Genomic DNA, 26,997 nt, shown 5'->3' with positions numbered 1-26,997 from the left:
AATTTTAGATTTCTAATTTCTAGCTGTTGCTACCACGCTTTGTTAGAACTATCTTTCGACTCACGGATAGTTGAAGCTTTTTGTTTTCTGTTTAATTCTTGTTATTATGCTGTGTACCGTGGCTGGTTCCTAATCGCTTGTATCTTCTTACTTTGTATGTAGTTGGGTGTTGATTTTTATAATTATTAAAGTGTGACATTGTATTGATTATGGCTATTGCTGTGGGTTTATGTGTGTTGGTGTGTCTTATTCTGTAATGTACATTTAGATCTGTGTCCGATTTCAATATTTTTCCTCTTCGCTCTCATGCATTTCCTGTGCACCAACGAGTTTTCTTGTGCATTTGCAAATTCCGATAGTTGGGTGGATGTGTGGTGCACATGCAAATGTGAACGCAAAAAAACATTCCTTTCATATACGTCACACATCTACGAATGCCACAGAAGCATAACTTATTTGTTAGTTTACATTTTAGCAGCACGATGTTGGTAATATTTCGGAAAGACATGTTAACCAAGCTCTGCCTCTTCTCCACTCCGTGGTCAGCGTTGGGGTTTTTGCAGCGCATTCAATAGAAATAACTGCAAGATTCTGTTTTTTTATTTTTTTATTCGCAAACCTGTCTTTTCCGCTGTATGTGCAGCACAAAAACGTACTACTAAATAAAATTGCGGTTCGTTTTTTAAAAATTTCAATAGAGATGGCAAACAACTAAACTCGTAATTTAGGGAGAAAGTAACAGAAAACGATTAACGATATAAACACAGCAGCTGATTAAGAAATAGACATTATAGTATAATAGATTGCTAACAGATTAAAGGAAGTATAAATGTGTAACAACAACTTAAGACTTAAGTTGAGGTGATATAAAATATGTAAAATAATTCTCAATAAAAAAATGCACAAGAATAGAAACATCTGTAACACTGATGCTGTTAACAGTACGATCCGACATAAAACAAAACTGAAATTTTCACCATCCTGCTGTAAACAGGATTTTTTTTTCGAAATAAAGAACATTCCCTACTACGTATATGTGTTTGGTGGTTTGCCTTTCATTGCCCAGAAAGCTGCGCAAGTGCTGCTGCGGAAAGTAAACCATAGGCCCGAGCATAGTTCTACTGGAATGCATATCTTTGCACACTGATCGAATGCATTGTTCGGCACGTAGCATCATAAAGTGCCTTGATCAACCTTCGTTCGTTATAGCTTTCAAGGAATGACATATCCAAAATCATAATTAGCACACCGAATTGCAAATTCCATTTTCTTTGTTTTTTGGCGAAGTTGAACGCGATGTGCCGTACAAACTGTCTCAGTTAATTACAATGAAACAATTGAATTGAAAAATAAAAATGCATTAACCAACTGATTTCGTTTGTCATCCAGGAGCCCGGACATTAGTCGGAAAATGATATTGGTTGATTGGTTGATTGGTAGAGTGGAAAATGTAATTGGCATAAAATGCCAAATGCCAATTGAAATCATAACCCCTCATGCGCTACTCCATGCATTATGTTCTTGATATTGTTATTGCTGTATCTGCTGGTATCTGTTCTTGTTGTTGATTGCTGTTACTGTTACTGTGAGTTGAGTTGTTTTTGGTCTTGAATTTGCTTGTATGTTGTTTTAGTGTGTTTGCTTTGTGTGCTAACGGTGACTTAAGATTTTATTTCTAAGCTGTTGTTTGCTGCTATTGTAGTTATTATACTGTGCAATGGTGGTAGTATTAGTAGTCAAATAATTCCATGGATTATTTATGTGTGTATTCTGTTGCTGCGTAGTATTATTCGTCTGCTGTTTTCTATTGCGTTGCTGGCGTTGCTTGTGTTTTTTAAAAACATTCAGCTCTTTGTTATGTGCGTATATATATATATCCTGTTCTAATTGATTGATTGACTGTTGAAAGAAAGAAAATATCGATCCTGCTTATAAACAAAGTGTTTCTAAGGTAAAAAAGAACTTCATTTGCAAATTGGATTTGGATGTCATTCGTGCAAGCCAAGAGGTTGACTGAATTTGGGTTTGAATGTTTTTAAACCTTTCCATACATGTGACTCGGTAGATGTGCTTGAATTTTGTTCGTATTCTTACTTCAATTTACTATTTGTTACATTTGTTTTGTCTATTTTAGACAGATTTGACTCGCGTTCTATCACGAAACTTTTACTTCTTTAGCATAACTCACTTTTGCTGAACCCATCGGTATGAATTAATTTTGTGTACCATTTTGTAATTATTTTCAAAATTCATTTAAACTGTTTTATGCATTTGGTTTAATGTTTTTTTTGCTTCATTTGCTATGTTTCCTCGTTCGCTCTTTGCGGCGATAGCACAGGAGTTATCGTTTATTTGATGGTACATGTTTCCTGTATCGAACATAATCCTACATATCACATTTAGACATTAAATAAAGTAAAATGTTACAGATTTCCGTCATTCGATACCTTTTCAAGTGGAGATATAATTTTACAGTAATGGTTTTGTTAGTCTCTGTTTTTATACGTTTTTTTGTTGCTTTTTCAACGCATCTTCTTGTTGATACATGGTTTGATGATCGCATTGTGGCAATAAATTTAGATTTGTAAATGCATTTCTTTTGGACTGGAGAGTAAATATTCATTGGATTCAGTTGGCCATCGATGCAACACCGATCGATCGACACTTTGCCATGTTGTCGCCCAGAAGTTGTATAAAAGCTTAATTTTCTACTGCCATTTTTTCCATGTGAAATGAGGAAAGAAGGTATAAACATTCTCTAAACGATGTAAACAATTCGTCTCTTCTATAACCCATCGTCCACTAAAGAAGCACAACTGGCGCACACATACATTTGATGCCGAAGAGAGATGATAACAACAAAATAACAATTTCTCATCCGAGTTAGTGGTGTGCACGTTGTTCATGTTCTTTGTCTACTATTTACAAAAATCAAAGCTCATGATCCAAAAGGAAACAACACGTGAAGCGAATTTAACCTTACTGTTACGCGTTGGTGACTCTGACTGACTCTGGTGAGGACTGACTGATGAGTCCTTCGTAAAATGTTCGCCAAGCACCATTTGTTAAGGTTTATCAAACAAGCTTGCCATTAATTACGAGTCGTTGCATCCCCAATAGCTTCAATTTGGAAAATAAATGCTAAATTCTATCCAATCACAAAGTATGCAGTTATTAGTTTTGTTACAAATTCCTAATTATTTTAGCACCTCTCGGTTGTGTGTGTGAACACTGTAGTTCAGTTAGTCTGAATTTTGATTCCGATTATCGATTCTGAACGCTCGAAGCAATGTAAAATTTAATCACAATTTTGTGGCCTTCTCTACTGAACAACGTTGAAATTTAGCCCGTTTTCCGTCAGTTTTAGTGTTGCCGATATATAATGAATTTAGTCTACTTCGTGGTTTCGTTTCCCATGTAACCATTTACGTGTCAATCTTATTGACTCCATAGTGCTTTGATCACAATTTTGTTGAAATTTGCTTCTCCCATGCCTTATATTAAATCGTATCGTCGCAAGTTTTGCCAATGGTGGTTCATATGTGTTGAAAACAGAAAATCGATTAATTGATCGCACGCGAAATAAAGCTCATGGATTGAATTTGGTTACAAAAATGTCTACACATAGTTTTCAACAAACTGGAGCCTTTTTTGACAATTCCTTCACGTGAGGATCGTTTGTTAAAAGAACGAAACAGCTTGCAGCAAGGTAGCATATCCTTGAAACCTGTTTTGGTTGTAGCCCTTATGCCGGGAAATACATGTGTGCTTTAAGCTTTTTTTTGCAAACAAACCATCTTCGTTATCAAGATTCAAGTGGCACGAAATGAAATACTTTATTGTGAACATTTTGTACAGAATAAATGCACACGCAGCAAAACAACAATATTACACCGCACAAACACGAACATGTACATTTAACAGCTATACATTCATAAGAAATTGTGCAGCCGGATAGTACCCTGGCTGGCATAATCTTTCGTCTCATTGATATTATACATGAATTGAAAGACCACAGCTTAAACTATTCTTTATTTCTCTTTCTCTCTCTCTCTCTCTCTCTCTCTCTCTCTCTCTCTCTCTTTATCTCTCTCTCTCTCTCTTCCTCTCGCTCTGGCCAGAATGTCTTCACTGCAAAGCTCATAAGCGTAATTCCACATTATCGCGAAGCAGTGCGCCGGGAAATGGATCTACAATCCACAATTTGGAGCTTCTAACGTGTTCTGATGTTTATTGATAGACAAATTTTGTTGTGTTATTCTTCCCATTTTTACACACACTATCATCACAATCCTTCTTTTGACCGGTTTGAGAATAATGAATTCACCTTTCATACTGCTTGCTTCCATTGTTGTAAGGCATTGACTCTTTATAAAGTGGTAAATTTCGTTTATTCCTACTATACTAATCGCACAATCCGTACTTCAAGATTGTTTTCGCCAGGTTTTGGTTCGTGCTTGTTTGGGACAATGAAATAGGCCAGACCGCTCAAAACACTTCTAAATGGGGTTTGGTGAAATAACTGAAATGGTTAAAATTTTGCGATGGCTAATTTATTGTTCTAGTGTACCTTTCCATACGATCGTGAATGAGAAGCAAAGTAAAAGTGAACAGTTTACCTAAAAACTCGAAACTTTTTACACTTTTCAACTAGTGCTCGGCGTTCTGTATGGTACAATGGCGCCTCGTATCAAATGTTTGCGTTTGCGGTGTGTGTGTGTGTGTGTGTGTGTGTGTGTGTGTGTGTGTGTGTGTGTGTGTGTTCTGGCACATTTTTGGTGGTAAATACTTGGTAGTTGCATTTTTTACCATGTCTCATACGTTTCGTTTTTTTGTTTGCCTCTATAAACAGTGAGTATTTTGTCTAAAATTGTATAACGAAATGAAAACCAATGGAAGAGCACACACAAAAACCGGGTGAAATTGATGCAATCTTGTTGCTTCCTTGATGGAACGTTCATTTTCCGTGCGGGTTTCGAAGGGTTGAAATTCATTACCATTTTTTATCTTCCTTAGCTGAAGTGAAAAAAAAAACGATCGCAACCGTGATTGTGATTCTTTCCAGATAATGTTAGGAAATGTGTGTTCTTATTCCGGTGAATTTATTGAGGGTAAATAAAAGACATTTTCGACATTTTCGGCAATACATACATGGTTTGACGTATCGTGTATGTCCGACTGTTTAAACATAAAACAAAAAAAAAACATAAAGTATTGTTGTGCCAACCGTCAACTTAAAACCAAACGTACATGTCTTTGTTCACTGTTGTTCGCTTAAGAGCTATTGCTAATCGAATCGAATTTGTATGTTGATGCGTTTGCAAGTAAACTAGTTTTGTAGTGTAATGTTCTATTTCCTAGGCAGCCATTTTGTAAGTTTCCTTCGCGTGTTACTTCCATTTTGTTTTGCCTGTCTTGGTTTTACAAGATTATTTCATTTCGTGTGGTCTGTATTTTATATGTGTGTTTGTGTGTGTGTCTGTGTATTTGCTCACATGTTTACAGTTCCCTCGCCCCGATGGTAGAGGGGCGCACTGCGCTTTCTTCTTACTAAAACAGATACAACCCAACCAATAATGCTTATGTGTTCAAACGTTGCATTAGCAAAAGAGCATTATTGAGGGGAGGCATGTTTGTGGAAACAACTTAACTAAATTAAGAGTAAAAACGCATTATACAACAACACTGCATCTTTGTGCACTGAGCGCACCCCCGCCCCACCAGTTTGCGGTGTGCACGACAATGCAAATAACGTTCATTTTAATTGCTGGTGGATTTCGCCCGGCGTATTTCTTATGTTTGGATATTTCCTTCCCTTCCGGCTATACAACTATTTAACTAGTCTTACGCTACAGAGTAAAAGGAGCACTGTCGCTTCCTCCGCTCTGGCTTAACGAAACGGCTGGCCTATTATTTCAAATACGTCGCAAAACACTTTGCCGGCGCTCATAAAACCTAGGGTGTAAAATAAGTTTCATCTTCTCTGCGCTGCTAATTTGCCTCAACCTGTTACTTACAAAGCAAAGTGTATACTTATGCATCGTACGCGCTATAGCTAAGCTTCTATCACTAAGAAGTAAAGCAAACAGAACCTGTTGACGAAATGTTGCGGAATACAGAAAAAATGCGTTCACGTTCCTTCGGTACTCATTGGCGCCGAGGATGCTCGATGATTGGTTGCGGCGGCAAGTTTGGGATGATCATTGTTATTATCTGTTAGTTTGGTTCATTCATACTATGCTTCTGCTGTGTGAGTGAAACTAAAGATTGAAAACAGGATAGTAATTTGTTCTTCTTTGGACATCTGTGAAACTGTTCTTTACTCCCAATTCGTCGCGATCTTGCACGATCTTTTCACCTTGGGTGTCTTAACTCTGCTTGCTGGCAAATGTCTTGCTATCTGCTTGCTATTGATTTGTTGCTGCGATTGTTTGTTGCTTTGCTGCTGTTTTGTTTTTTTTATATATATTGTTATCCCTTTTTTTCTCAGCGGAAGCCATACATCTCTTCACTGCATTTGTTTGCCTGTTCCTGTACGGGTTACATCATTTAAATTTGATTACGTTAATCCAACTCGTTGCACTGAACTGTTGTATGAAGTTGTAAGTGTAGGTTTGTGAATTATGATAAAGAAATGAAGAGTGTACTATCCGATTTCGGGTGGTTCACTTATGGGTTTTTTTTGCTTATGCATTTGCATCCTGCAGTTTATACTATTGGAACCTGTGTTCTATTTAAATGCGCCTAATTTGCATCAGCGCCACTATTACATGTGTGTTAAGTGTGAGTTTGTATGTGTTTGGGTGTGTGTGCTTGATGCTGTGAATTAATTGTGTCTCGCTCTGCTGCAACGACGGGTCTATTGTTTCTATTGGCATCGAATGGTCCACCGCAGACAGGTAGCGCGGTTTTGTATTTCTGTTTTAGCTGAACGCTCATGCCATTCCTCATTTTTCTTATTTTAGTGGCTGTGGGTAGTTGGTCTTACCCGAGAGAAAAACGGGAGTACACAGCGGGAGTGTTCAGCTTTTCTTGCCCACGGGGGAACATCCGATATTTGGTATATTGTTGTTTACGAACATGTACTGTAACGTAGCATTTTCATTGTTTGTTTGTTTGTTTGTAATGTTTTGTACATTGACTTTACAGTTGTGTTTGCTTCTTATTGTTGCACTATTGTAACTATTGTAAGAACTGCGGTTTGTAATTGAATTGAATTGATTGATCGCTGCTGAGCTGCTGAGAGTTACTGTGGTAGAGTGTGGTCATTTAGAGGATCATCATCAGCTGTTTCTGTTTTTTTAGTACGACATAACGCAGCGGAGGAATTTGTGGGGATTCGGATGGGGGGTGTTTGGGGGTGTTGGAATGGCTTATTTTTTTGTGTATTTTCCTTCTACTATTTCTATTTTCTGTTTCTGTTCATTACGGTTATTATTACTGCTTAGTAAGAGAACTGTAACAAAATTTAAACATTAATGCACACGATCGTACGGGCTATGCTGCGCGCCCGATCGCAGCTGTATTATTGTATGTAATATTTGTGTCGGTGTATGTGTGTATTGTGATGTGGAAAATGTGAACAAGAGATAAGTCAGTGCTTATCCATCAATCCTGGCTATTGTACAATAAAGATTACTGCTGCTGCTGCTGCTGCTTCTGTAAGTAGTATGTATGTGTGTGTTGTGAGCGATAACATGGTCGGCCGAGTCTGTCAGCTCCACCAAATCTCAGTAGCCGGGCTATTGTATACTAAACCGAGCATTGGTAGTAGATCGTAAGTTTGTAAGTGAGTGTGTAGAGTGTAAGTGAGAAAGAGAGTGAGTGAGTGAGTGATATGGTGACTATTGACTTTAACTTTTACGCAACTGTCTCTCTGTTCCCCACGGACTGTAGCAATAATAATTATAACCGTAACTGGGAGTTTGAAGTGTGTTGGTCTTCCTGTGGTATTATTAATCCATTTTACTTGACTATTGTCACCCAGCGTGCTGGGCGTTTGCGGTCTTGTATGCATGAGTGGGTGAGTAGTGGGTTGTGTAGGTGTGTAGAGTTTAGTTCTATTGCATTAGCGCTATTGTAATTTCATTGCTGTTTTCCGTACTGGTGGTTTTTCTGTATGTCAGTTATTTTTTCTGTTCTTTTAATATGTGTACACTGTGATACATCGCACGCACTGCTCGTGCCGGTCCATCGTTCATGGAGGCATTCGCGACATCGGCGGCGATGTATCCCAGTGCCAATCGACTGTCGGCATAGGTTAGTTTTCAGGGAAGTTTGTAGTGTTGAATGGTGATGTTTGGTGGGTGTGGTGGAGGTGGTGGTACGAAGGATAGGGAGATAATTGGTATTTTACGATGATGTAGTTGTATTATATTTGGTGGTATTTGATGGTGGCATTATACTGCTGATGGTAGGGATGGTAGTAGTGATGCTGGTGGTGCTATTTTGTTGTTTTTTTTCCTCTTGCTGAAATGATCTTTAGCTGTTGTATGAGTTCCATCTCAGTTTTGATGGTAGCTGTTGGTAAGATTTTTGTTACGTTTTTTTTCTCTTGCTGAATAATGAATGGGCCTTCTATTGTGTGCTCGTTGCAGTCTGCTGTTTGTTACTGGTTTCACTGTCCGTGCTACACTGTTGCTTGTGAGTGTGTTTTTCTTCTCCTGCAGATAGTTTTCTTGATGTATTATTTTGTTTACGGTTGGTAAAACATTTGCCAAACTGTTGGAACTGTTCAAACGTGACGTTTCCTAAAGTGAACAAATATGCTTAAAATGTACGACAAACAATCGAATATTTCCTGTATTGAATGTGTGTTGCATGTGTGTTTATATGTTTAACTGTTGCTTTGCAATGTTTTGTTTTTGTTTTTCTGTTGCAATAAGTAGTGCTGTTGCTTAAGAGCTGTGTTCTGCTTGTTGTTGTTATTTTATTGCGTAGGTTTGAAGTTTGATTCAGTGGTGGTTTCCGTGGCCGAAATCCGGGGTTTTGTACGAAACTTGCTCCGAAACAAAGAAATTTGCTCGAACGTTTCTACCTATTGGTTACAGCCGCATTATCGCTTCTGCTGTGTGATACTCTCTGTTACTATTGGTCCGTTTGATTAAAAAAATGGAAGATGTTGTTTTGTGAACTTAGGACACAGTAAATTGAATCATTTGCAAACCATACAAATCATAACTAGGACACTTGGGATCCGTTTGCAATACAATGAAAAAGTAAAATGCGATTCGAAGAGTTTGCTTGTTTTTTGTGTCGCTTTTGCTATCCCATTGTTGCACATTACGCGTATAGTATTAGCGCATTTTGCTTAACAGTTTTAGTTTCCTTCAACGGCCGCTTGCATTTTTCGTTTAGATCTTAGATGCTGTTGTTTGTTTGTTGTTTGAAAATTGTACAAAACTTCCGCCATAAAATATGTTTGCTCTCCTACTTCCTACTACTGCTGCTGCGCGTTTTTGCATTCCTAGTAGTGTCACTCTTTCGTACGCATAGTTAAATCTTAAAAGTTATTTTTGATTTCGTTCACTTAAAGCACAGATAAAAGGAAAACATGGAAGGTTCGATCATATTATTTTGCATTAATAAAACAATAGTATTAAAAAAAAAAAAAACATTGCACTAGCTATTTGTTTTGAGTTTTCTTCCACCGTATAGGGTAGCTGCTAGGTCGATCGCTAGGTATCGAAACCGATTGGCCGATCGCATCGGTAACGTTCGTTCCGTACCGTCTTTCTACCGTATTGTCCAATATTGCGTTTGAGGGCTGTTGAGACAAACGTTATCGAACGGGAAGATAAAGGCATAATGTTAACGGGCAGATAAAGGGTTGCGGGAGTGGGGACAGGGGGAAGCAAATTCAGGATAGACGTTGAGGAAAAGGAGAAAGGGGGGGGGGGGGGGGGGGGGGGGGTATGAACTTAAAAGAAAACGGAAAACTATCGAAAACCCATGAGAGAAAGGAAGGTTAAATCTTACAGGACGCTTGAATGGCTGTTCCTTTTTGCTACAGAGAGAATTCGTCCATTTAGTAGCGTTCTCGTTAAATGCTTCATTCTATAGCCTCTCCAAAAACAGTAAAAAAGACATTTTCACTTTGCGTATTCTGTTGCTTTTTGCTCCCACCGTGACGCTCTGTGACGTTTGTTCCACACGTCCCCTTTGCGAACCACGTAGGCTAGATGCGTAAGCGACTTTAAACACATGACTCGGTTCGGTTTTGGTTTTGCATTATGCGCAATTTAGATTTCGGCACCTCTGCCTTTAAGCCTAACACCGAAAAGAACGAAAAATTTGTTTTCCCCTACTTGCAGTGGATTTCTTGATTTTTTTTCCGAGTCCGAGGGTTTGATTTACATGTTTCATGTCCTTTTTTTTTTCTTTTGTTAGTTGACTTTCCTGCTTCATGTAGTTTTAGTTGTTTCGTAACCAACAAAATTTGAATACCCCTTGCATGTGTGCTTACTGTTCCGCGGACGCATTGGTCGCTGTATACTACGTGGTCTTGGCGTCACCCTGGCAATCATACGCTCATCAATATGCACCGCATTTTGGTCAGCGCATCGTTTGTTTTTATCTTTTTTCTTTGCGACGCTTGCTGCCTGTTTCACTTGACATTGTTTTTTGTTTGTTCGTTTTGTTTTCGTTTGTAAATATAGAATTAAATAATTTTTCCTATATATTTAAATTTATTACACCTACCACTTGTATTCGCATTTCCGTGTCACAAGCATTTGTGTGTTTGTGTGTGGGTGTGTGTGGGTGTGGGTGTGTGTCTGTAAGTAAATGCGTATGTTTTGTGAGTGTTTTTCTTCTTTCTGTATTCCTTTCTTAGCATTTTTGCCTGTTTTTTTTTTGCATTAATATTTTTGTATAGCTTTTGTATAGCTTTTGTTTTTTCTCTCAGTTTTTTCAGCTTGTTTGTCAATATAAATAACGAATATGTTACGGTTTACATCGTTCTAATTGCACTTTTTGTGTTTTCTTCAACATCTTCAACGTCTCCCCGTATTCGATCGCACTCCATTCAATAATGTTATTTTCAATTGTTTATTCTGCACACCACCATGCATCTATTCCTTGCGCATATTCTCAGTCTATTTAGCGCACGCTATTCGCCTCCCCGCGATTGAATCGCCTCCATTTTGTGAGGGGTAGCTACAAACACTGCTACTTTACACCTTAACCGCTTCCGCTAAACACTAAAATCGAAGGACAAAAACGTTGCTCCATCGTTACTTCCGTGCCAGTTCCGTGCCGGCGCCGCTGCTGTTGCTGCGTTCTGACGCCGATACCGATATAGCACTAAATAGCACGCACTACTAGAAACAGGTTGGAAAATTTCGCTTAAAATAAATCCATCTCGCGTCGCGTATTTTTTCTTTTCTTCTTTTTTTGGTATGCTACCCTTCCCCCCATCTTGCACCTTTCGTCGCTCTTAACAATTACTAACGAAATCTTAGTTTTGGTCGAAAGAATAACAAAACAGAAAAGATGGAACAAAGAAAGAACGCACACATTTTCGCGTGCCCTAGGGCCGGCCAGCGATTGGTAGCGAGCTGGCCCGTCCGGGTCGTTCGCGTGTGCGTGTGGCATCCATTGGTTGGTAGGTTGGTCAAACATTCGCTACACCAGAAAAAACAAAAGAAAAATCCTACGCACTTTCATTGTCTAGCTTCACGTTTTACAATTGTTTTACATTGTTTTGTTTCTCTTGATTAACCTTTCTTGTACCGTTTTGCCGTTCGAACAACGGTTGCTCCTTTAGCTTTAGCTCCTAAATTTTAAATTTTCTTCTTCTTTTTTGTTTATTTAGAGAAAAATATACATCAAAATTTTGGATTATCAATCACAGATAGTGTATAAATATATATTTTTTCCGTCCTTCTTTTCTCTCTCCGTCTCTCTCTCTCTCTTTCTCTCTTTACCGAGTCCATTCCCATTTTCCATCGTCCAATTCATTCATCTAGTAGAGCATTGTTCTCGTCGGCGGATATGCTGGGGGAGGGGGGATATGCATTAGCTGTTTTCTTACTACATGCATATATATATTTGAGACGCTTTCGCTCTCGCAATGCCTCACGACAGTATACCAGAAAGGATGGACGTGATGGTGTTTTTTTTGTAAATGAATAGCTGGCATTGTTAATTTTCGTATCTCTATACTGTTTGGATGGTTTGGTTTTGAAACATTTTCAAACTCAAAACTAATAAAACTCAAACCTATCCTTAGCCTTCGTAAGTCAAACATACACGAATGCAAAAAAAAAATTGGAACTTGAACCTTAAATTTGGAAAGATTGCTTACATTCAGTAAAAGTACATCCCTTCTGTCACTGTACGGAGTGCATCGTCCCCACCGTATTCGAATTATCCGCTCGTCCGCTGGCATTGCATTTAGCTACGTTTTCAATGATTCGATTAAAATTTTGCTTCCATTCCATACCTGAATAGTCACTTGCCATTCGCCATTTTGATCAGTTAATATTTTTTGTTTTATCATTTGAGGTATACGCGACGTGAAGACACACACATATAATATATTTCTTACTTATTTTCCACCTTATTTTTTTTTTGTTTAGCTACGGTTAGATTTTGACTCTGCTATGTAGCCGTAGCCATTGGCCATATACAGAATGTTTGATTTTGGGTTTGATAGAGGGGATGATCGTTTTGGGTGGGCTAGGTTACGGGAGTTTGTAGATGCTTAGTTTGTGTTGTTTTTTTTCTTCATGTTCCTGGACGGGACGACGATATACGGATACATCGCTCCCGGCAAGCCTTTGGTGCGTTCGCATAGGAATACGCATCGAAGTTTGGCGGATGCTTGATACTGCCGTACTGCCGGCCCTCCGTACCTGGTACGTATCAATGTGGTCGCACTGTTCAGTCCTCATGGTTTCATGGTTTAGAGCGCATTTAATGCCGCTCGCCATTCGCTAGCATCGAGCTGTTTCACTCTGATGCTTCGTCTTGGTTCTTGTTTTTTTTTTATTTCAAATACTTTTAAACTCGTTTAGAAAACGAAAAAACATCCAGTTACTGTTTAGATAATCTGTTGTATGATTCTGTTCTTTTTTTGTATAGATAAATTTTGATAAGATTCTTACACAACATCATTTGACCGGCCACCATCGTTCGGCCTTCTTTTGACTTATTCGCTTATGACGGTATGTTGCTTAGAAGTGAATGTAAAAACGTCGAAACATAGAGTGATTTTTGTCTTTATATACTTTTGAATTTACCTCTTTTTTCAGTGCTATTATACTATCCTACGCATGCATGATAGTTTGCATTCACATCGACACAAAAAGGAGTCGCACTTGACGCCAGGTATTAGATGAGTATCAACGATCGTCCCTCATCATGCTCACAAGTAGAATTAGTTTGCCTTGCGTTCTTCTCTGCTATTTTCGAGTTGTGATGATTACTACTGCTCCTATCTGAGGGACGATCGCTGTAGGGTATTTTTATTGGATGATATAATTTTGAACACCGAACAGATTTCAGGATCACTTTTTTGCTGCCTGAAGATTGGATATAATACTTCTATACGTTTGGTTTGCTTATGATTCGCTTCCTTTGACACGGTTCGTGACATTCTCGATCCTGATCGAAGCGATAATACTTTTGCAAATTTTGATACAGCCACAACATTTAGGTTTTTTTTTGATTATTTTGTTAGATTTTCCTGTTTTTTTTGCCTCCGTGTTTGCTCACTCTCAGAAGCACAAAGTAAATGCAAGGGCCAAAATATTACAATACCTGTCAAGAGATATCGATTTGATGGTTTTAGAGTCATTTGTTTTATTTTTTTCGTTTGCGGTTTTTTAACCCTTTTATGCGTTTTTGTTTGCCAGAAATTCCTTTCCCTATTTTTCATACGATATTGTGCACCGTGTTTTTGATGGCCCGCGCGATGGTTGCCTTGGTTTGGTTGTGTGTTGTGTTATGTTTCCAGTTGCTGTCAGAACAGCGCAGGAAACAAAGCAAAATTGGTAAGCTGCTTCCCACTGGAATCTTGTAAGGGCCTAAAAAGATGTCCAAAAATTGTAATTACATTTATCCTTCGTTTCTATTGGTTTCGGCGTCCTTTTCCCCCTTCCCTTCATCGAAAGCCAGCACGCACTGCTGGTCTGTGTTGGTTTCTTAAAAATTCGGGACTTTCTATTTCGTTTTCGACTTACGTTGGTACGGTCCGGTAAGAGCAAAACCACTGAGAGCACTGAGCCTTAGTGCGACGGTTACGATGGCTATTGAATGACTTGAGTGACCGGTACGACTTATGCACGACTTAATCCTGCCAATAAGCTACGATAGATGCGATGGTGGTGTTGTTGATGTTGTTGTCGTTAAGAGTGCTTTATCGAAATGGGTTATATTTTGCGCGATTTCCCCCATTTTCTTGCACGTACATCTTATTCCTACACTAAGCCCGCCTCCTTGACCGGGTCACGGTGATGGGTTCGCTGTGGACAGCTGATTTGCTTTTCAGCATAAACCGTGAAGCTGGTAGTGGTGGTGGTGGTGGTGGTGGTGGTGATGGTTGTGTTGGTGGTGTTGGTGGTGACGATTGTGAGTGTACGTCTGTCTACATGTGTTTATAGTGTAAAGTTCACACAAGGAGCCTATTTGTCGATTGTCAAAAAACATTTCGTGTGCTTCAAATGCTAGCATTTGGTTGGCGATGATATTATACCTTTCTGTCTTTTACTGTTCACGTTCGCCTTCTGCTTCTAGCTGTCCGTTACGCGATTTTCGTAGCCATTCAAGTTTCGCTTCCATTTCCAAAGCCTTATTGCTTTCTCCCGATTGGAAATGTCTATCGTTTTGTGTTTGTGTTAGTCTGTGTTTTCGATTCGCATTTTACGAGAGCCACCAAGCTACTAAGCTCTATCTCTGATGATCGGAAAACGGTGATCATTCATGTATGCTTTTGGATGATCTGATCACGATCATAATGATGATGATGATGATGATGTGATAGTAGACGATGTAAAGTGTAAGGAAAATAGTAAAGTATGTTTTGCCATCTCATGCGCATTTGATTGGTTCCGTCCTTGCTCTCCCCACTGTACTGTATAGCTCTTTGTAACATTATTATTGTTAGTCTTTGTTGAACCTTCCTTTCACTTCCCATATTTGTTTCGATCTAAGATTAAGTTACATCTGCTCCCGCGATCTTCTGCCCTTCTGCTTAAATGGATAAAATTGTTAACACTTCGTGCTCTCTGTTAACGGTATCTACTTGTTTTCAGTGTTTTGTGTTGCTTTTAACTGCTACTGCATCGTCCCGGTTTCTGCCTTCCGCTTCCGCCTTTCCTTTGCACTTGCAAAAGGGCCACCCACTTGCTCCCACTTTGACTACGATGATATACAATTAATATAAGAATAATATTTGAACTATGGATTCTCCATTTCAGCGGCCAGTGTGTTGTGCCACCGCGCCATCCGGTCTCACGCTCACACTCGATCGCTCACACTGAGTGCCTGCAATGGCATGGCACTGCATCATCACTTACACTTTGCAGCACGCTTAGCAGATGGGTCGGCGCAGTTGCATTGCCGATGCACCGCGCAGCCGGCCCTATGAGCTGTCGTCCGTCAGTCCCCGTTGGTGATGGTGATGCTGCTGCTGCTGCTGCAGACTGTGGCGTAAGCTGTGCCCGTGATGATTGGTGTGCGATTGTACCGAGTCGGTGTCCGTTTCGCCGTCCGAGCCGTGCAGATCCACCGAGTCCGATTGGTGGCCGAGCAACGATGCGCGTGATGCGGTCGAGCCTTGTGTACCGTTGAGTTCTTCCATCGCGGTCCGCTGTAGGTGCGCCGCGGACATCGACGAAAGATTCTCGTGCAGTTTCATGAGGCTCTCGACATTTTTCGCCAGCCTCTGTTCGGGCGTACTGATGCCGGTGGCAGACTGCGATAGGTTCTGTCCGTGATGTTGCTGATCGTTGCCAAGATTAACTCCTAATCGGTTGCTGCTGCTGCCGGTGGAGGAGGTGGACGAGGCACCGGGGCTGGCCCGCTCGCGCTTAATGCTCTCCGGGTGGAATGCTATCGGGGGACTGGTGGCCGCTCGTTTAGTAGCCACTTTCGTATGCAGGGCGGCTGTGTTGGCTTCCTCGGCACTGCCCACGGACCCAGCAGCGGCGACCGTCGATCGTAGCTTGCCTTTCAACAAGTGATCGAAGAGCGCACTGTGGCTAGCAAAGTCGCCGGACTTTTTGTCGAGGCTTTGCCGAATAATGTCATCCAGAAAGGAGCCTCCGTTGGCACCGCTGCCGTCGTACAGCTGTTCAGCCATCTCACGCACACTGCTGCCCTTGGGCAGGGCGGTCAGATTCGCATTGGTGCTACCAACGCTGGCAGAACTCGCCTTTCCACCCGGAAAATGTCGTGAGTCGGCTGGCGACAGCGCACTGGCCGTGGCTTCCTGCTGGAAGCGTTGCATAAGCGTCGGGGAGCTAAATACGTCTGGTGCGGGTTGGCTGCGGGCATAGTCAACGCCGGGCATCCCACTGAAGCCGGTTGAGTGGGGCCAAAAGAAGGACGCTCCGTAGCCCATGGCGGAAGCATCGAACATTGGCATCTTTGCACCGAGCGCACCGTTGGGCGAGTTGTTTGGAAACTGTGCCTGTTGCACCTGTTGCTGCAGATGGTGATGGTTCTTGCCAGAGTGGCCAGCCAGCCCGGCCGCTCCTTTCGAGCCTGCGCCAAGGCCCAAACCACCCTTGCCCTTGTCCAGGCCTCGCAAGGACGATGCCCCGTCCGACGATCCTTTCCCGGAGGATGAACCTCCAAGCCGGTGGTCGTCCAGTCCGGGTTGCGGTTTTGGTTCGCGCTTTCTCGGTCGCATCAGATGCCTTTCCTTCACCTTGTACTCGAGCGTTGAGTGGGGCACGCCGTAGTAGCTGCCCGCTCGGTGCACCGACATTTCACCGCGCTGCACTGCCTTCACTGCCTCCACCAGACTGTCTCGATCGTAATTGCGGTACTTGCCCCGCTTCGGACGTGTGCCTTTGCCTCCGGTGCCGGTGTTGTTGGCTGCGGCCGCAGCCGCCGCCGCCGCCAGCTGAGCCGCACTCCCGACGGAACCGAGCCCGGCGGCTGCCGCGGCCGCACTGCCAAAGTGTGAAATATCGCCGAGCGTTTTGATGACGGAGATGCTGGGCCGTTTCATTTGCTCCATCTGCTGCTTGTGCATGATGTCCGATTGCTGATGCTGTTGGAAGTTCTTGCTGATGCTTCGCGCTATCACATCGTGCACGGAGAGCATTGGCTTACCGCCGGACGTCATTCCTGGGGCCGAGCCATGACCGGAAGCGGGTGGGGAAAGGGCAGACTCTCCCTTCACAGCACCGCGCAGGTTCATCAAGGGCGGCGATATGACTGACAGGTGGTTGGTCTGCGCACTGCCTCCAAGCGAGGCTCGTTCCTGCTGTACTGCAACCGACGATGCTACCGACAGCGAGGACAGCGGCGAAGAGGACGAGAGCGATGAGGCCAAGGACACCTGGGAGGAGGTGGGCGCCGACGCGACACCTCCCAAGCCAGCGCCACCAGTTACGGCACTGTTCAGGATGCCGGCCTGTGGGCTACCCGACGAATGCGGCGTTCGGGCGGGCGTTCCGACGAGACTGCTGAGCACGGCGGCCGCGGCAGCGGTCGGCGGAGACGGTGTGGTCAGATTGTGATGATGCAGGTGATGGCGTTCCAGGTCTCCATTTTTGCTGCTGGCCGGGACGCCGGGAACTCCTGGCGAGGCGCCAGGGGCTCGTCCGTAGGACGGAATCTTCAGAATGACGTGCGGGTCATCGTTCGCCACGTCGTTCAGCTCGAGGGAGGACAGCGAAGCGGGTGTGTCCGGCGTGCCCGCAGACATAGTGCGCAGTTTGCCCTGCTGCTGTTGCTGCAGCTGTTGCAGGAACGGAAGATAGCACGGATCAATTGCAGCGGCTGCCTGTGAGGCGCCTCCGTTCGCGCTGAGGGCCACACTGAGTGAGGGTGATCGCGCGAGGGCCGCGTCCAGTGCAGACGAGTTTCCTAGCACACCGGAACCCGCCGGGGCAAGTCCGTGAATGGTGGGACTTGGACCGCCGGCACTGCCAGCCACGGACGGTTGTATCGTGGCAGCGGCCGGTACGCTACCACTCACGCTTGCCTTTTTAATTTGATCCGCCAACAGCTGCTGCTGGTCGATGATCTTGCGGAGGAGTTCGGGCAGCTCGGCCAGGGCCTGCTGTGTCTCGCCCGATGCTTGCGCGGTCGCCGTTACCTGCAGAATGCGCTCCACCTGCATCACTAGGTTCGGATTAAGCAGCGTGGACGCGGCGGCGGCAACCAGCGGTGACGACTGTGGTGGCTGCGTAGTTGCGGGAGGCGTCGCCGTAGCAGACCCCGCTAGACGTGGCGTGGTCGACGGCACTGCAATGGATTGGGAGCTGGGGTGCGGTTTTAGACTCATGCCGGCAATGTCTAGCGCAGCCGGCTCGGGCGTGGCATGCTGGGCGGGTGGTGTCGAAGTGGCGGGAGGTGTGGGCGTCAGGTTGGTTTCGTGCGATCGAGGCGTCCCGGTTCCTCCGCCGCACATCTTCATCAGCATGTCGGTCAGCAGTTGTTGGGGTAGTTTGTCCAGCAGATCGCCATCCTTCATGTCACCGTCCTGCGAGTCCTTATCGTCGTCGTCCTCTAGCAGGGATGACATGCCGCGCTTGCCGCCTAGCGCCATCTTGTACACCTTGTTGCGTAGCGTCGAGCGCGGGATGCCGTACTGCATCGCTGCCCGGCGCGTACCGAGCCGTCCGCTGAGTATGTCCTGCAGTGCATTCTGCAACCCATCCTCGGTGTAGGTCTTGCGTCCTCCAACCGGTGACAAGCGGGGTTTCGCCCTAGCAGAAAAGGGTAAATCAGAAAAGCCGGTCGAAAAGCATTAGTCGAAGTTTGATGGTTCGAAAATTGGTTTTCAAGTGAGATAAGTGAGACAAGAAATGTTCCCACGCCTTCCAACGAGTGGCCAATAGCCGAAAATTCGTCCACTCCGACGTAGGCTTGTCCGGGAATGTAATGCTTGCTGCAGCAAAACGTCAGCAAACGTGATTTTTCATTAGTTGGCTGTCGTGGACAGAAGATTCTACTTCAGTTTCTTCACGTTTCGGCCCAACCAATCGAAGCATGGGTGTATATGCAGGGTTTTTTTTCCTGCTCTGCTTAGAATACCGATTTGCGTAAATTATTTTTCTCATCTTCCAACCATTCGAGTGTCAGCACGCGTGGGGCAGTACAGGGCATCTTCGTTCCAGGGTCGCGCGTGTGTGTGTGTGTAGTTGCCTATACACATATCGCTAACGCTAGCATCTTACTATTCCAGACACTTTTGCTTGTTCCTTGCCACCCTTGGTCTGCGAGTTGCGCGAGCGTCGAAGGGAGGACATGGCCAGCGATGCAGGGGAAGGGAGCGAGGGAACAGCGATTGTGGTGCCGGTTTTTCTGCACGAATCCTCTCTTAACTGCTTTTCACGAGCGAGCAGTGGGGAGGAACACCATAAGTGGTTCCCTCTTGTGAGGTGCGGCTTGGTGAAAAATTTTCGCCAGTCAGAAAACAAGTACCACTCAGGAACCGTGTGCTCAGGGCCGGGGACCATGGATGTGATGTGTGTCGCCTTACGCTGTACACCCACACACACACACACACGCGGCGCTCAGATGTACCGGAAAGGCACGGAACCCAGAACCAGGACAAGCGAAGGCGCACACGACTGCCATTCCGACACAAAAGCGCGAATATGGCTAAAAAAATAACGTGGCGTAGTGAGCACGGTAGCAAAAATGAAGCACGATACTCAAAACCACCGACCGAAATAGGGGAAAAGGGGTGAGGGTGGGTAGTAGCTAGCCACCTGTGTTTGCCTGTGCCACCTCCGCCTCCGTAGGAATAACAGCAAGGAAGCCACTTTCTACGACCACTTGCCCTAATTCGGTCAGCAGCTAAACTCGAATGTGGAAGAACGAAGAGATGTACGTCGAAAGGAGAAGGATTTCATCCTCACGCTGCCTTATCCTTGTTGTTGTTGACGTCGCACAAGGAGCGGTATAGGCGAGTGAAACAATTTAGCTTTAACAGAACATTTTTGGTTTGTTTAAAAAGAAGACTAAGGGAACGTATTTTGCTAAATTTGGGATCGAATTTGATACATCGCAAAAAGATACACTTGCATTTCCGGGTCCCTTCGGCTTTGAATTCATCGTTCAATGTTCGCCAAAACTGGAACATCTATGGCTGTGCTGCGCCCAGTATCGAATGAAACATGATCTATTTTTATGGCAACACAGTCAGCACTTGTGTCGTGCGGTGTGTGTGTGTGTGTTTTTCTCCCATTTTTCTCTAATAGTTTTTGTTCAGACACGCGTAGTTTGTTTGTCAATAGATTTTTTGGAGGATCCAGTCATTGGAACAAACCGCAGGCGGCTAGAGTTGTAGCAACACAGCAGACGGTTAGAAGAGACTTCAATCAACCGAATCGTAGCAAAACCAATTCAAACTGATAGATGCGACGTTAAATCAATCCCGTCTGACCATCCGTTGTTCGCCAGCTCGTGCGGTGGAAGGCCAACAAAGTGAAAAAAACAGGGAGATATAACCCTAGCGGTGTCACTGGTGATGGGCGAGGGAAGCAGGCGAAGCGATAATTGCATCATAAAACGTTTCCACTGTGCCGTCGGGGAGCTAGCGTACAGTATCGATGGCCCAGCGCGTCAGGTTACTGACCAGCTCAACTTCATGACGGCACGCGGGTACCTTCGATGTTTGAGGGCCGGGCGTGGCATAAGCATCGAAGAATCTTCTTATCTGGCTCCGTGTCTCGTTTCGGTTCAATTCGTTCTTGATTCGCTCGACGACCCGACGTTTGCCTGGTTCAAAATGCACAGACATCTGTGGAATCAATGGCCATGGTGCTGATTATGTCGTTGCTTTCGGGGTTACACTCACGGCCATTACTGGATTCATCCCTCAGCTTTACCCCGCTACTCCGGACATTTCGCCGCTCCAGCTGTCGTGCAGTGCAACAGAATGCATCTTGGATGTCTTGTGTGGAGGTTTTTTTTTGTAGTATCGTATCCCGAGCGCTTTATGCGTCTTTCAATCGTCCTCGGGTTCGATTGTCAGCATAAGCAGAGGGTACAGTGGCGGTTGTTAAAACTGCGACTTTCCGGGCAAACAAAAACATAACAACCAGCCAACGGGATAGGAGAGCTGCGCGGAGGCAGGGAAACAGAAAAGCTGCGACAAACTCTCGCACAATGTCAAAGCTGTGGCGGAAAACAGGGAGCTGTTGAATAGCTAGCTGCCAAGATAAACGTCTCTCTCTGCGAAAGGGAGTGAGAGCGAGCGCGCATTTGAGAGGCCACCGAAGAAGAATCCGAAAAGGGGTGTCATAGTCGTAGGGCGACGACCAGAAGGAAGGTTTTAATGCGATAGGGGATGCGCAAGGGCGCAGGCAGTAGGAGAGCATGTCTAGACGTGTCGATTTTTGTGAGGCCTCTTGTTCGGCTGTTGGCCCAAATTCCAGCGTCATACAACCACATCCACCCTGCCACATGCCTCCTTTGCTCCTCTCCCCGCCCAATTCGGCTAAACTGCGGGAGGGATGCACCAATGCGCGAGGGTGTGAAATCGGGTTCAAGTGGTCGCGTCATTCCCAGAAAACTTTCGCAGGCAGTTTTCGGTGGATCGGTGGTGTTTGGTGGGAACCGAAAACAAAAACGGTCGACGTGGTAAGGCGACGCGTTTCGCTGCGTTCAGCGTTGCATCCCCTTCTAATGGTAATCGGGTGCAACACATTTCCTCGAAATCTGGTTTGTCAATAGGGGATCGATTTTTTTTCTTCTTTGCTTTCGGCACCTTTCTTCTAGGAAGCGCAACCTCGTACATTGCAAAAACATTGAGTCCAAAGACTCTTAGAAAGAATAGCAAGAAGGTAAGGAATGTAAAAGCTTACGAATTGCTTTGGCACTTGCATTCGGCAACAAGAAAAGAAAGTACAAATTGTGCAAGTTGAAGCAATCGTGGTTTGTTTTACACGACAAATATATGTACACAGTGAATATTTTTAGTGAAATATTTAAAAAAAACAACATTTATATTCATTGTTAAATTTTCCCAGCTGACACTAAGGCCCTCAAAATTCCATTTACACATACGATTGTAACATACTTTTTAGGCACAATTGAAGTCGTGGATGAGGTGTCTACATTACAATCCAACAGCGTTGGTTATATGCACACCAACATCATCGACGGATCAAGATGGTTGTTGTTTGGTTCAACAGTGAACCGGTTTCTTTTTTTAGCGCCGGTTCTCTTTTGTGTCGCGTTTTGCTGCAATGCGGTCGTTTAATGGCGGCCGGTTTAGAAGAATCCGTTTACGAAACTGGTGGAAAGTAAAGTGGCCGAAAACAAAGTATTAGGAACGCCTCCGAAAATTGCTGATCAATCTGCCAGAGGCCATGTTGATTTTGAGATTAGAAATGGTTGATGATCGTTTAGGTGGTAATCGAATCGTGCCTAGGCGTTTAAATCATGAGGTAAATTAAGAATTCTCAATGTGAAGACACGGCAATGAAACAAATATATATGCCTGGCAATATTAAATCGCTGGAAAACAACAAACTGTTACACATTAAAGTAACACCAGTACAGATCGTCACGTGCCAAGTGCGGGGATTGCAGCAATACGATGTAAATGTACATGTGCATAAGCTGTCGAAAACACGGTTACGGCACTCACCATGTTTGAAATAATTTGGAAGGAAATGCTAATATATATTAGCAGCTTCACAACGTTTCGTTGGTAGCAAACCAGGGCGAAAGAAAACAGAAACGATAAGCTAAAAAATAATCATTTACCTTTCTGTGTTTAAGGTTGACCGTTGCTGGGGGGAGGAGGAGGGGCGTTTGCCACATTATTTCTTTGCTGTACTGAAACTACTACGTTGCGCAATTTTGTCAGAGATCTGCGAAATGTAACAGCTATTCAAGTGTGCTTCAAAGGTCATTTTTTAGATCTGCACTTGTTATCATGCATACTAGCTGGAGTCATACAAAACGTAGGACATACAAGCAGCTGATTAGCAGATCAATTGATGTTTTATGAAAGGTTGGGTTGACTATTTTGCGTTCATTTTGTAACACAGAACACACTGATCCACACATTCACGCATTTGGCTTAATAAATCTATTTGCTCCTTTTGGTCCTGTGTCTTATGCTGTATCTATCCTCTAAACACTTCTTTTTAAATAATATTTCCCTATCTTCCCCACACTCTATCGAACTGGTCTTATGAGCTTATCAGTGAGTTTGAAATATGTGTTAAATAAAAGAAAATTGATAATCATGAAAGTCAGCAGAAATGCAAAAAAAATGAAAGAACGTAACTAACGGTAGAGTTTCCCTTAGAGGCATGCTGTCCAACTTTTTGGAACGCGATGCATTTGGCTGCAAATAAGGGCATATATGTGTAAGTGAATGAGTTTTATTTTATGCTTGTGTATGTACGTGTGTACATGCGTTTGTTTGTGTGCTGTGTCGATGAACGTTCGTGTGAGTAATAAAGAGCAGTAAAACTCATATATTTTTCTGAATGCATTTTTTGTTCATAATGTTTTAACGTTTCGGTGCATACCGGTCTCTACTCGGCTCCTTGGCGGACGGGTATTACTACATTGTGCATTTCCAGTAGCAGAAAGGTAGCAGAAAAGAATCCGTTCCCGTCCCTAGGGTGAGGCAAACGCCGCAAAACGGCTGGCCCGTTGTCTTGTTTTCTTCCGCCGTATCACCTTTTACCTTCCGTAACAAGTTAACGTTGGAAACGTTGGTAGTTGCTTTGTACAAGAGCAATGCAAACATAACATTTCTCACATCTCATTCTTCGTATTCCGAGCGGTTCTCGCCGGCATTACTGGCTGACCATAGCTTGTCCTGCGTTTTCTATTCGGTGCTATGCTGTATTTGGTACATGATCCGCCGAGGCGGACGACGCTGCACACGCTTGTGACGACATTGCAAATGTCGCTGATAGAATGATGGCACCGGCACACAAGGTGGGTGGCGGCATCTTTTGGCGACTAGCCTTCAGGCAGCGTCATCCATCCGCCGCACCGACCGAACGCATACTCTAGATATATTCGAACGTACATCCGTTCCTTGCAAAGTTCTTCAAGAACTCATACACACACACACTCACAAACACATACAAGGACCGTACGGAGCAAGGTGTGCAAAAAAAATCATAAAGCACGTGTTAATATCATAGGCATATATAGACGGTTTTTTTCTCTCAACTCAAAACATGAGCTCGGTGGATTTTTAATCTACACTCACAGTATCAAAAACGATATACATTATTTTTTTACTAAAATAATCTACACATATGTAACATGTTTCCAACCATCAGTTTCCATCAGCAATTTGCATTTCTGTTGGGTAAAATGGACAAAAATTAAGGATAACTGGTGCTAGTCATTACAAAGTACATGTGGTATAAAATGTGCAATGTGACAGTGCCAAAGCATAGCAATTATGCTTTTCATTGCTGTCAAAACCCAAAAGTACAGCAAAAAAAATCAGCTCAGACAAGCAAAAAAAAAAAAATAAATAACGCATACAAAAACACACACCTTGAATATAAAACAAAAAAAGGGCGAGGGAGGTAGAAAGAAGGCAAAAGGCACCCCAAACACGCATGCACAAAGATTCGAACCTTCAGTTTGTGGTTTATTCGTTTGAAGGGTGAAGGACTGTAATGAGCATGTTGGTGCATTTTCGGTGCATTGAAGTCGGTGCATGTGTGCATTCGTATTCATACCAAAGGTGCACCGGGTAGCTGGAACGGAAACGTTGAACCGTAGGAGGGGAAAGGGATCTTGATTCGAGCCACCGAAAAATGCATTCTAACATGCATGTGTGCACAAACATACCCAACGTGTGCATGTGTGGGCCATGGCCCCTTGTGCGCTGTTTTCGGGATGATATTTTTGCAATGGAGGATTACGGAGTGAGTAACTGTGTGTCTGTATATGTGTGTGTATGTGTGCACGAGTGGGCTGTTTTTAGGATGTGGAGGAAATGGAATGATAGAACCCTGCGCCAAGAGAGACTAAGATAGCGAAAAGTATAGCAAAAGGTTACCGGGGGGAGGGGGGGGGAGAGGAATGAGGACAGAGGCACTGAGTCGCAGCACGAAACAGGGAGAAATGCATGTGGGAGTGTAATTTATGCCACCGTCAAAAAAGCGTTCTTTAAAAAACTTCACCAACACATATACACACACACACATATACACACACATGTATACAAAAAGACAAAATAAATCTCAAGGAGAGAGACATGCAACTGGCATACAAAAATCGTACCGTAGGAAAGTGGAGGCAGTTTTTGTAGGTTACGAGCTGCGAGACGTAAACATTGTACGACAATTCGTCCTTTCTTGGGACTTTTTTGCGTTGTTTCCTGCACGACTATAGCTTGCGCGACAGGCTTACACACACACACATACACACGTGTCCGCTCTGTTCCTGCGGTGAGTCGACCGAAGATGGAAATGCACTTTTCTGCAACGGGCACTTGGGGTCCAAGGCGAATCGGAAACGAACCATCAGGCGGTGGAATGGTGGCTAATGAACGGTAGTATAAAGCCAACCATCGGGGGCACTACGACGACGTCAACGATAACGACGACAACGACAACGGCGACGACGACGATGACGACGAAAGACGACAACTGCAAGCAGCACACCTCCAAGGCTCGAACGTCGTCATCCCATTCTCTGGCACGGTATGATGCATTCCGCGTATAGGTTTTCGGACCATGATGGTGCTGCCGGGGCTTCGTCTCGTTTGGGATGAAGGTTGCAAGGGTGCAAGTTTAAAATTTTGATGAGAATTTGCTTTACTTTTTTCCACCCTTTTTGTGACGCGAAAAAAAAAATGCATCCAAACATTGCGGTCGATGGATTGGGACGGCCACGGCGAGGCAGTGTGTAAGGGTGTGTGTGTGTGTGTTTTTTTTTGTTGAAATTTCGCACTCTCACATGTGAACTCCTCACACAACTAAGCAAACGTATGTGTGTGTGTGTGTTGATGTGTTGTGTGGAGTGTTGGTGACAGAAATGCAAATTCAGTGTGAAATGCACTCAGAGCGGGAAGCCGGAGGATACTGCCGGTGAATGGTGGTGAAGGTGAATCTAAAATCCTGGATCACAAAAAGGACTAAGGCATGTGGAAAGAAGAGAAAGATATGCATTTGACAGCAAAAAGAACGAGAGAGAGAGAAACAGAGAGGATACACAGACGAGGAAAAGGAGAGAAAAGGAGAGAATAAATGCATCGTATATGCATTTTTTCTTCTTTTGAGCCAATAAAAGGAAGGGCCGTCCCAAAAGGAAGTTCCTTCCGCAGTTTTCAATCACAGCGAGCGGTTGCAAGCGAGTCAGCCACCACCCTACCACGGATTGGGCTGATGCCGTTGGAATGGGGGGGTCCAAGGGAATGTCCGGGGAAAAATTCGTTGCATCGAGTGCAAATGCATCTGAGGACGGCGAGCCCCTGGCTGCATACGTAGCTCGTAACGTGTCGCGCGTATGGCGTACCTTTGAAGATTCGGTTCCTTTTCCTTTCAAACGGGTAGCAGCTAGCGCAGGCAGCATACATATAATACCAACGTAGTAAGTTGAACGGAAGTTCGGCAAGTTCATTAACCTTTCTCTGGAAGGGCGGGCCCGGGCGTCGATGGGGGGAGGTTTGGGGGGGGGGGGTATTTGTGTGTGTTTGTGTGTGTGTGTTTTTTTTTCATGAAAATTTGATGACACGTCCTCATGTGGTGGCGACAGCTTAGTGCTCCATACATGTATGGGAGAGCGCAGAATTTTGATAATTTATCGATTTTTGCTGGTAACGAATTCAAATTACATCAGACGTTCCACGTCCAATCGTTTGAACTG

General features: G+C 43.8%; 1 protein-coding gene and 1 long non-coding RNA gene across 11 annotated transcripts in view; both read right to left on the bottom strand.

Moving 5' to 3' along the window:
* Positions 1 to 1,009: 1,009 nt before the first annotated feature.
* On the bottom strand, positions 1,010 to 10,805 carry LOC121589240. Its single transcript, XR_006004282.1, has 2 exons — positions 9,979 to 10,805; positions 1,010 to 9,766 (listed from the first exon to the last, which is right to left on the bottom strand). It is a non-coding gene; the product is annotated as an uncharacterized LOC121589240 (long non-coding RNA).
* A 2,901-nt stretch (positions 10,806 to 13,706) lies between these two features.
* LOC121589189 (mushroom body large-type Kenyon cell-specific protein 1-like) overlaps positions 13,707 to 26,997 on the bottom strand; it is a 96,572-nt gene continuing 83,281 nt past the window's right edge. For all 10 annotated transcript variants that reach the window (XM_041907898.1, XM_041907896.1, XM_041907897.1 and 7 more), the window contains one exon: positions 13,707 to 18,890. In XM_041907898.1, the coding sequence (XP_041763832.1) occupies positions 15,587 to 18,890 (3,304 nt within the window). In that variant the 3' untranslated portion in view covers positions 13,707 to 15,586. The remainder of the gene's footprint in view (positions 18,891 to 26,997) is intronic.

The sequence above is a fragment of the Anopheles merus genome, chromosome 2R (assembly GCF_017562075.2).
Source record: "Anopheles merus strain MAF chromosome 2R, AmerM5.1, whole genome shotgun sequence".
NCBI lineage: Eukaryota > Metazoa > Arthropoda > Insecta > Diptera > Culicidae > Anopheles > Anopheles merus.
The sequence above is the reverse complement of the archived record's forward strand: the minus strand, read 5'-3'. Positions and strand labels throughout refer to the sequence as shown.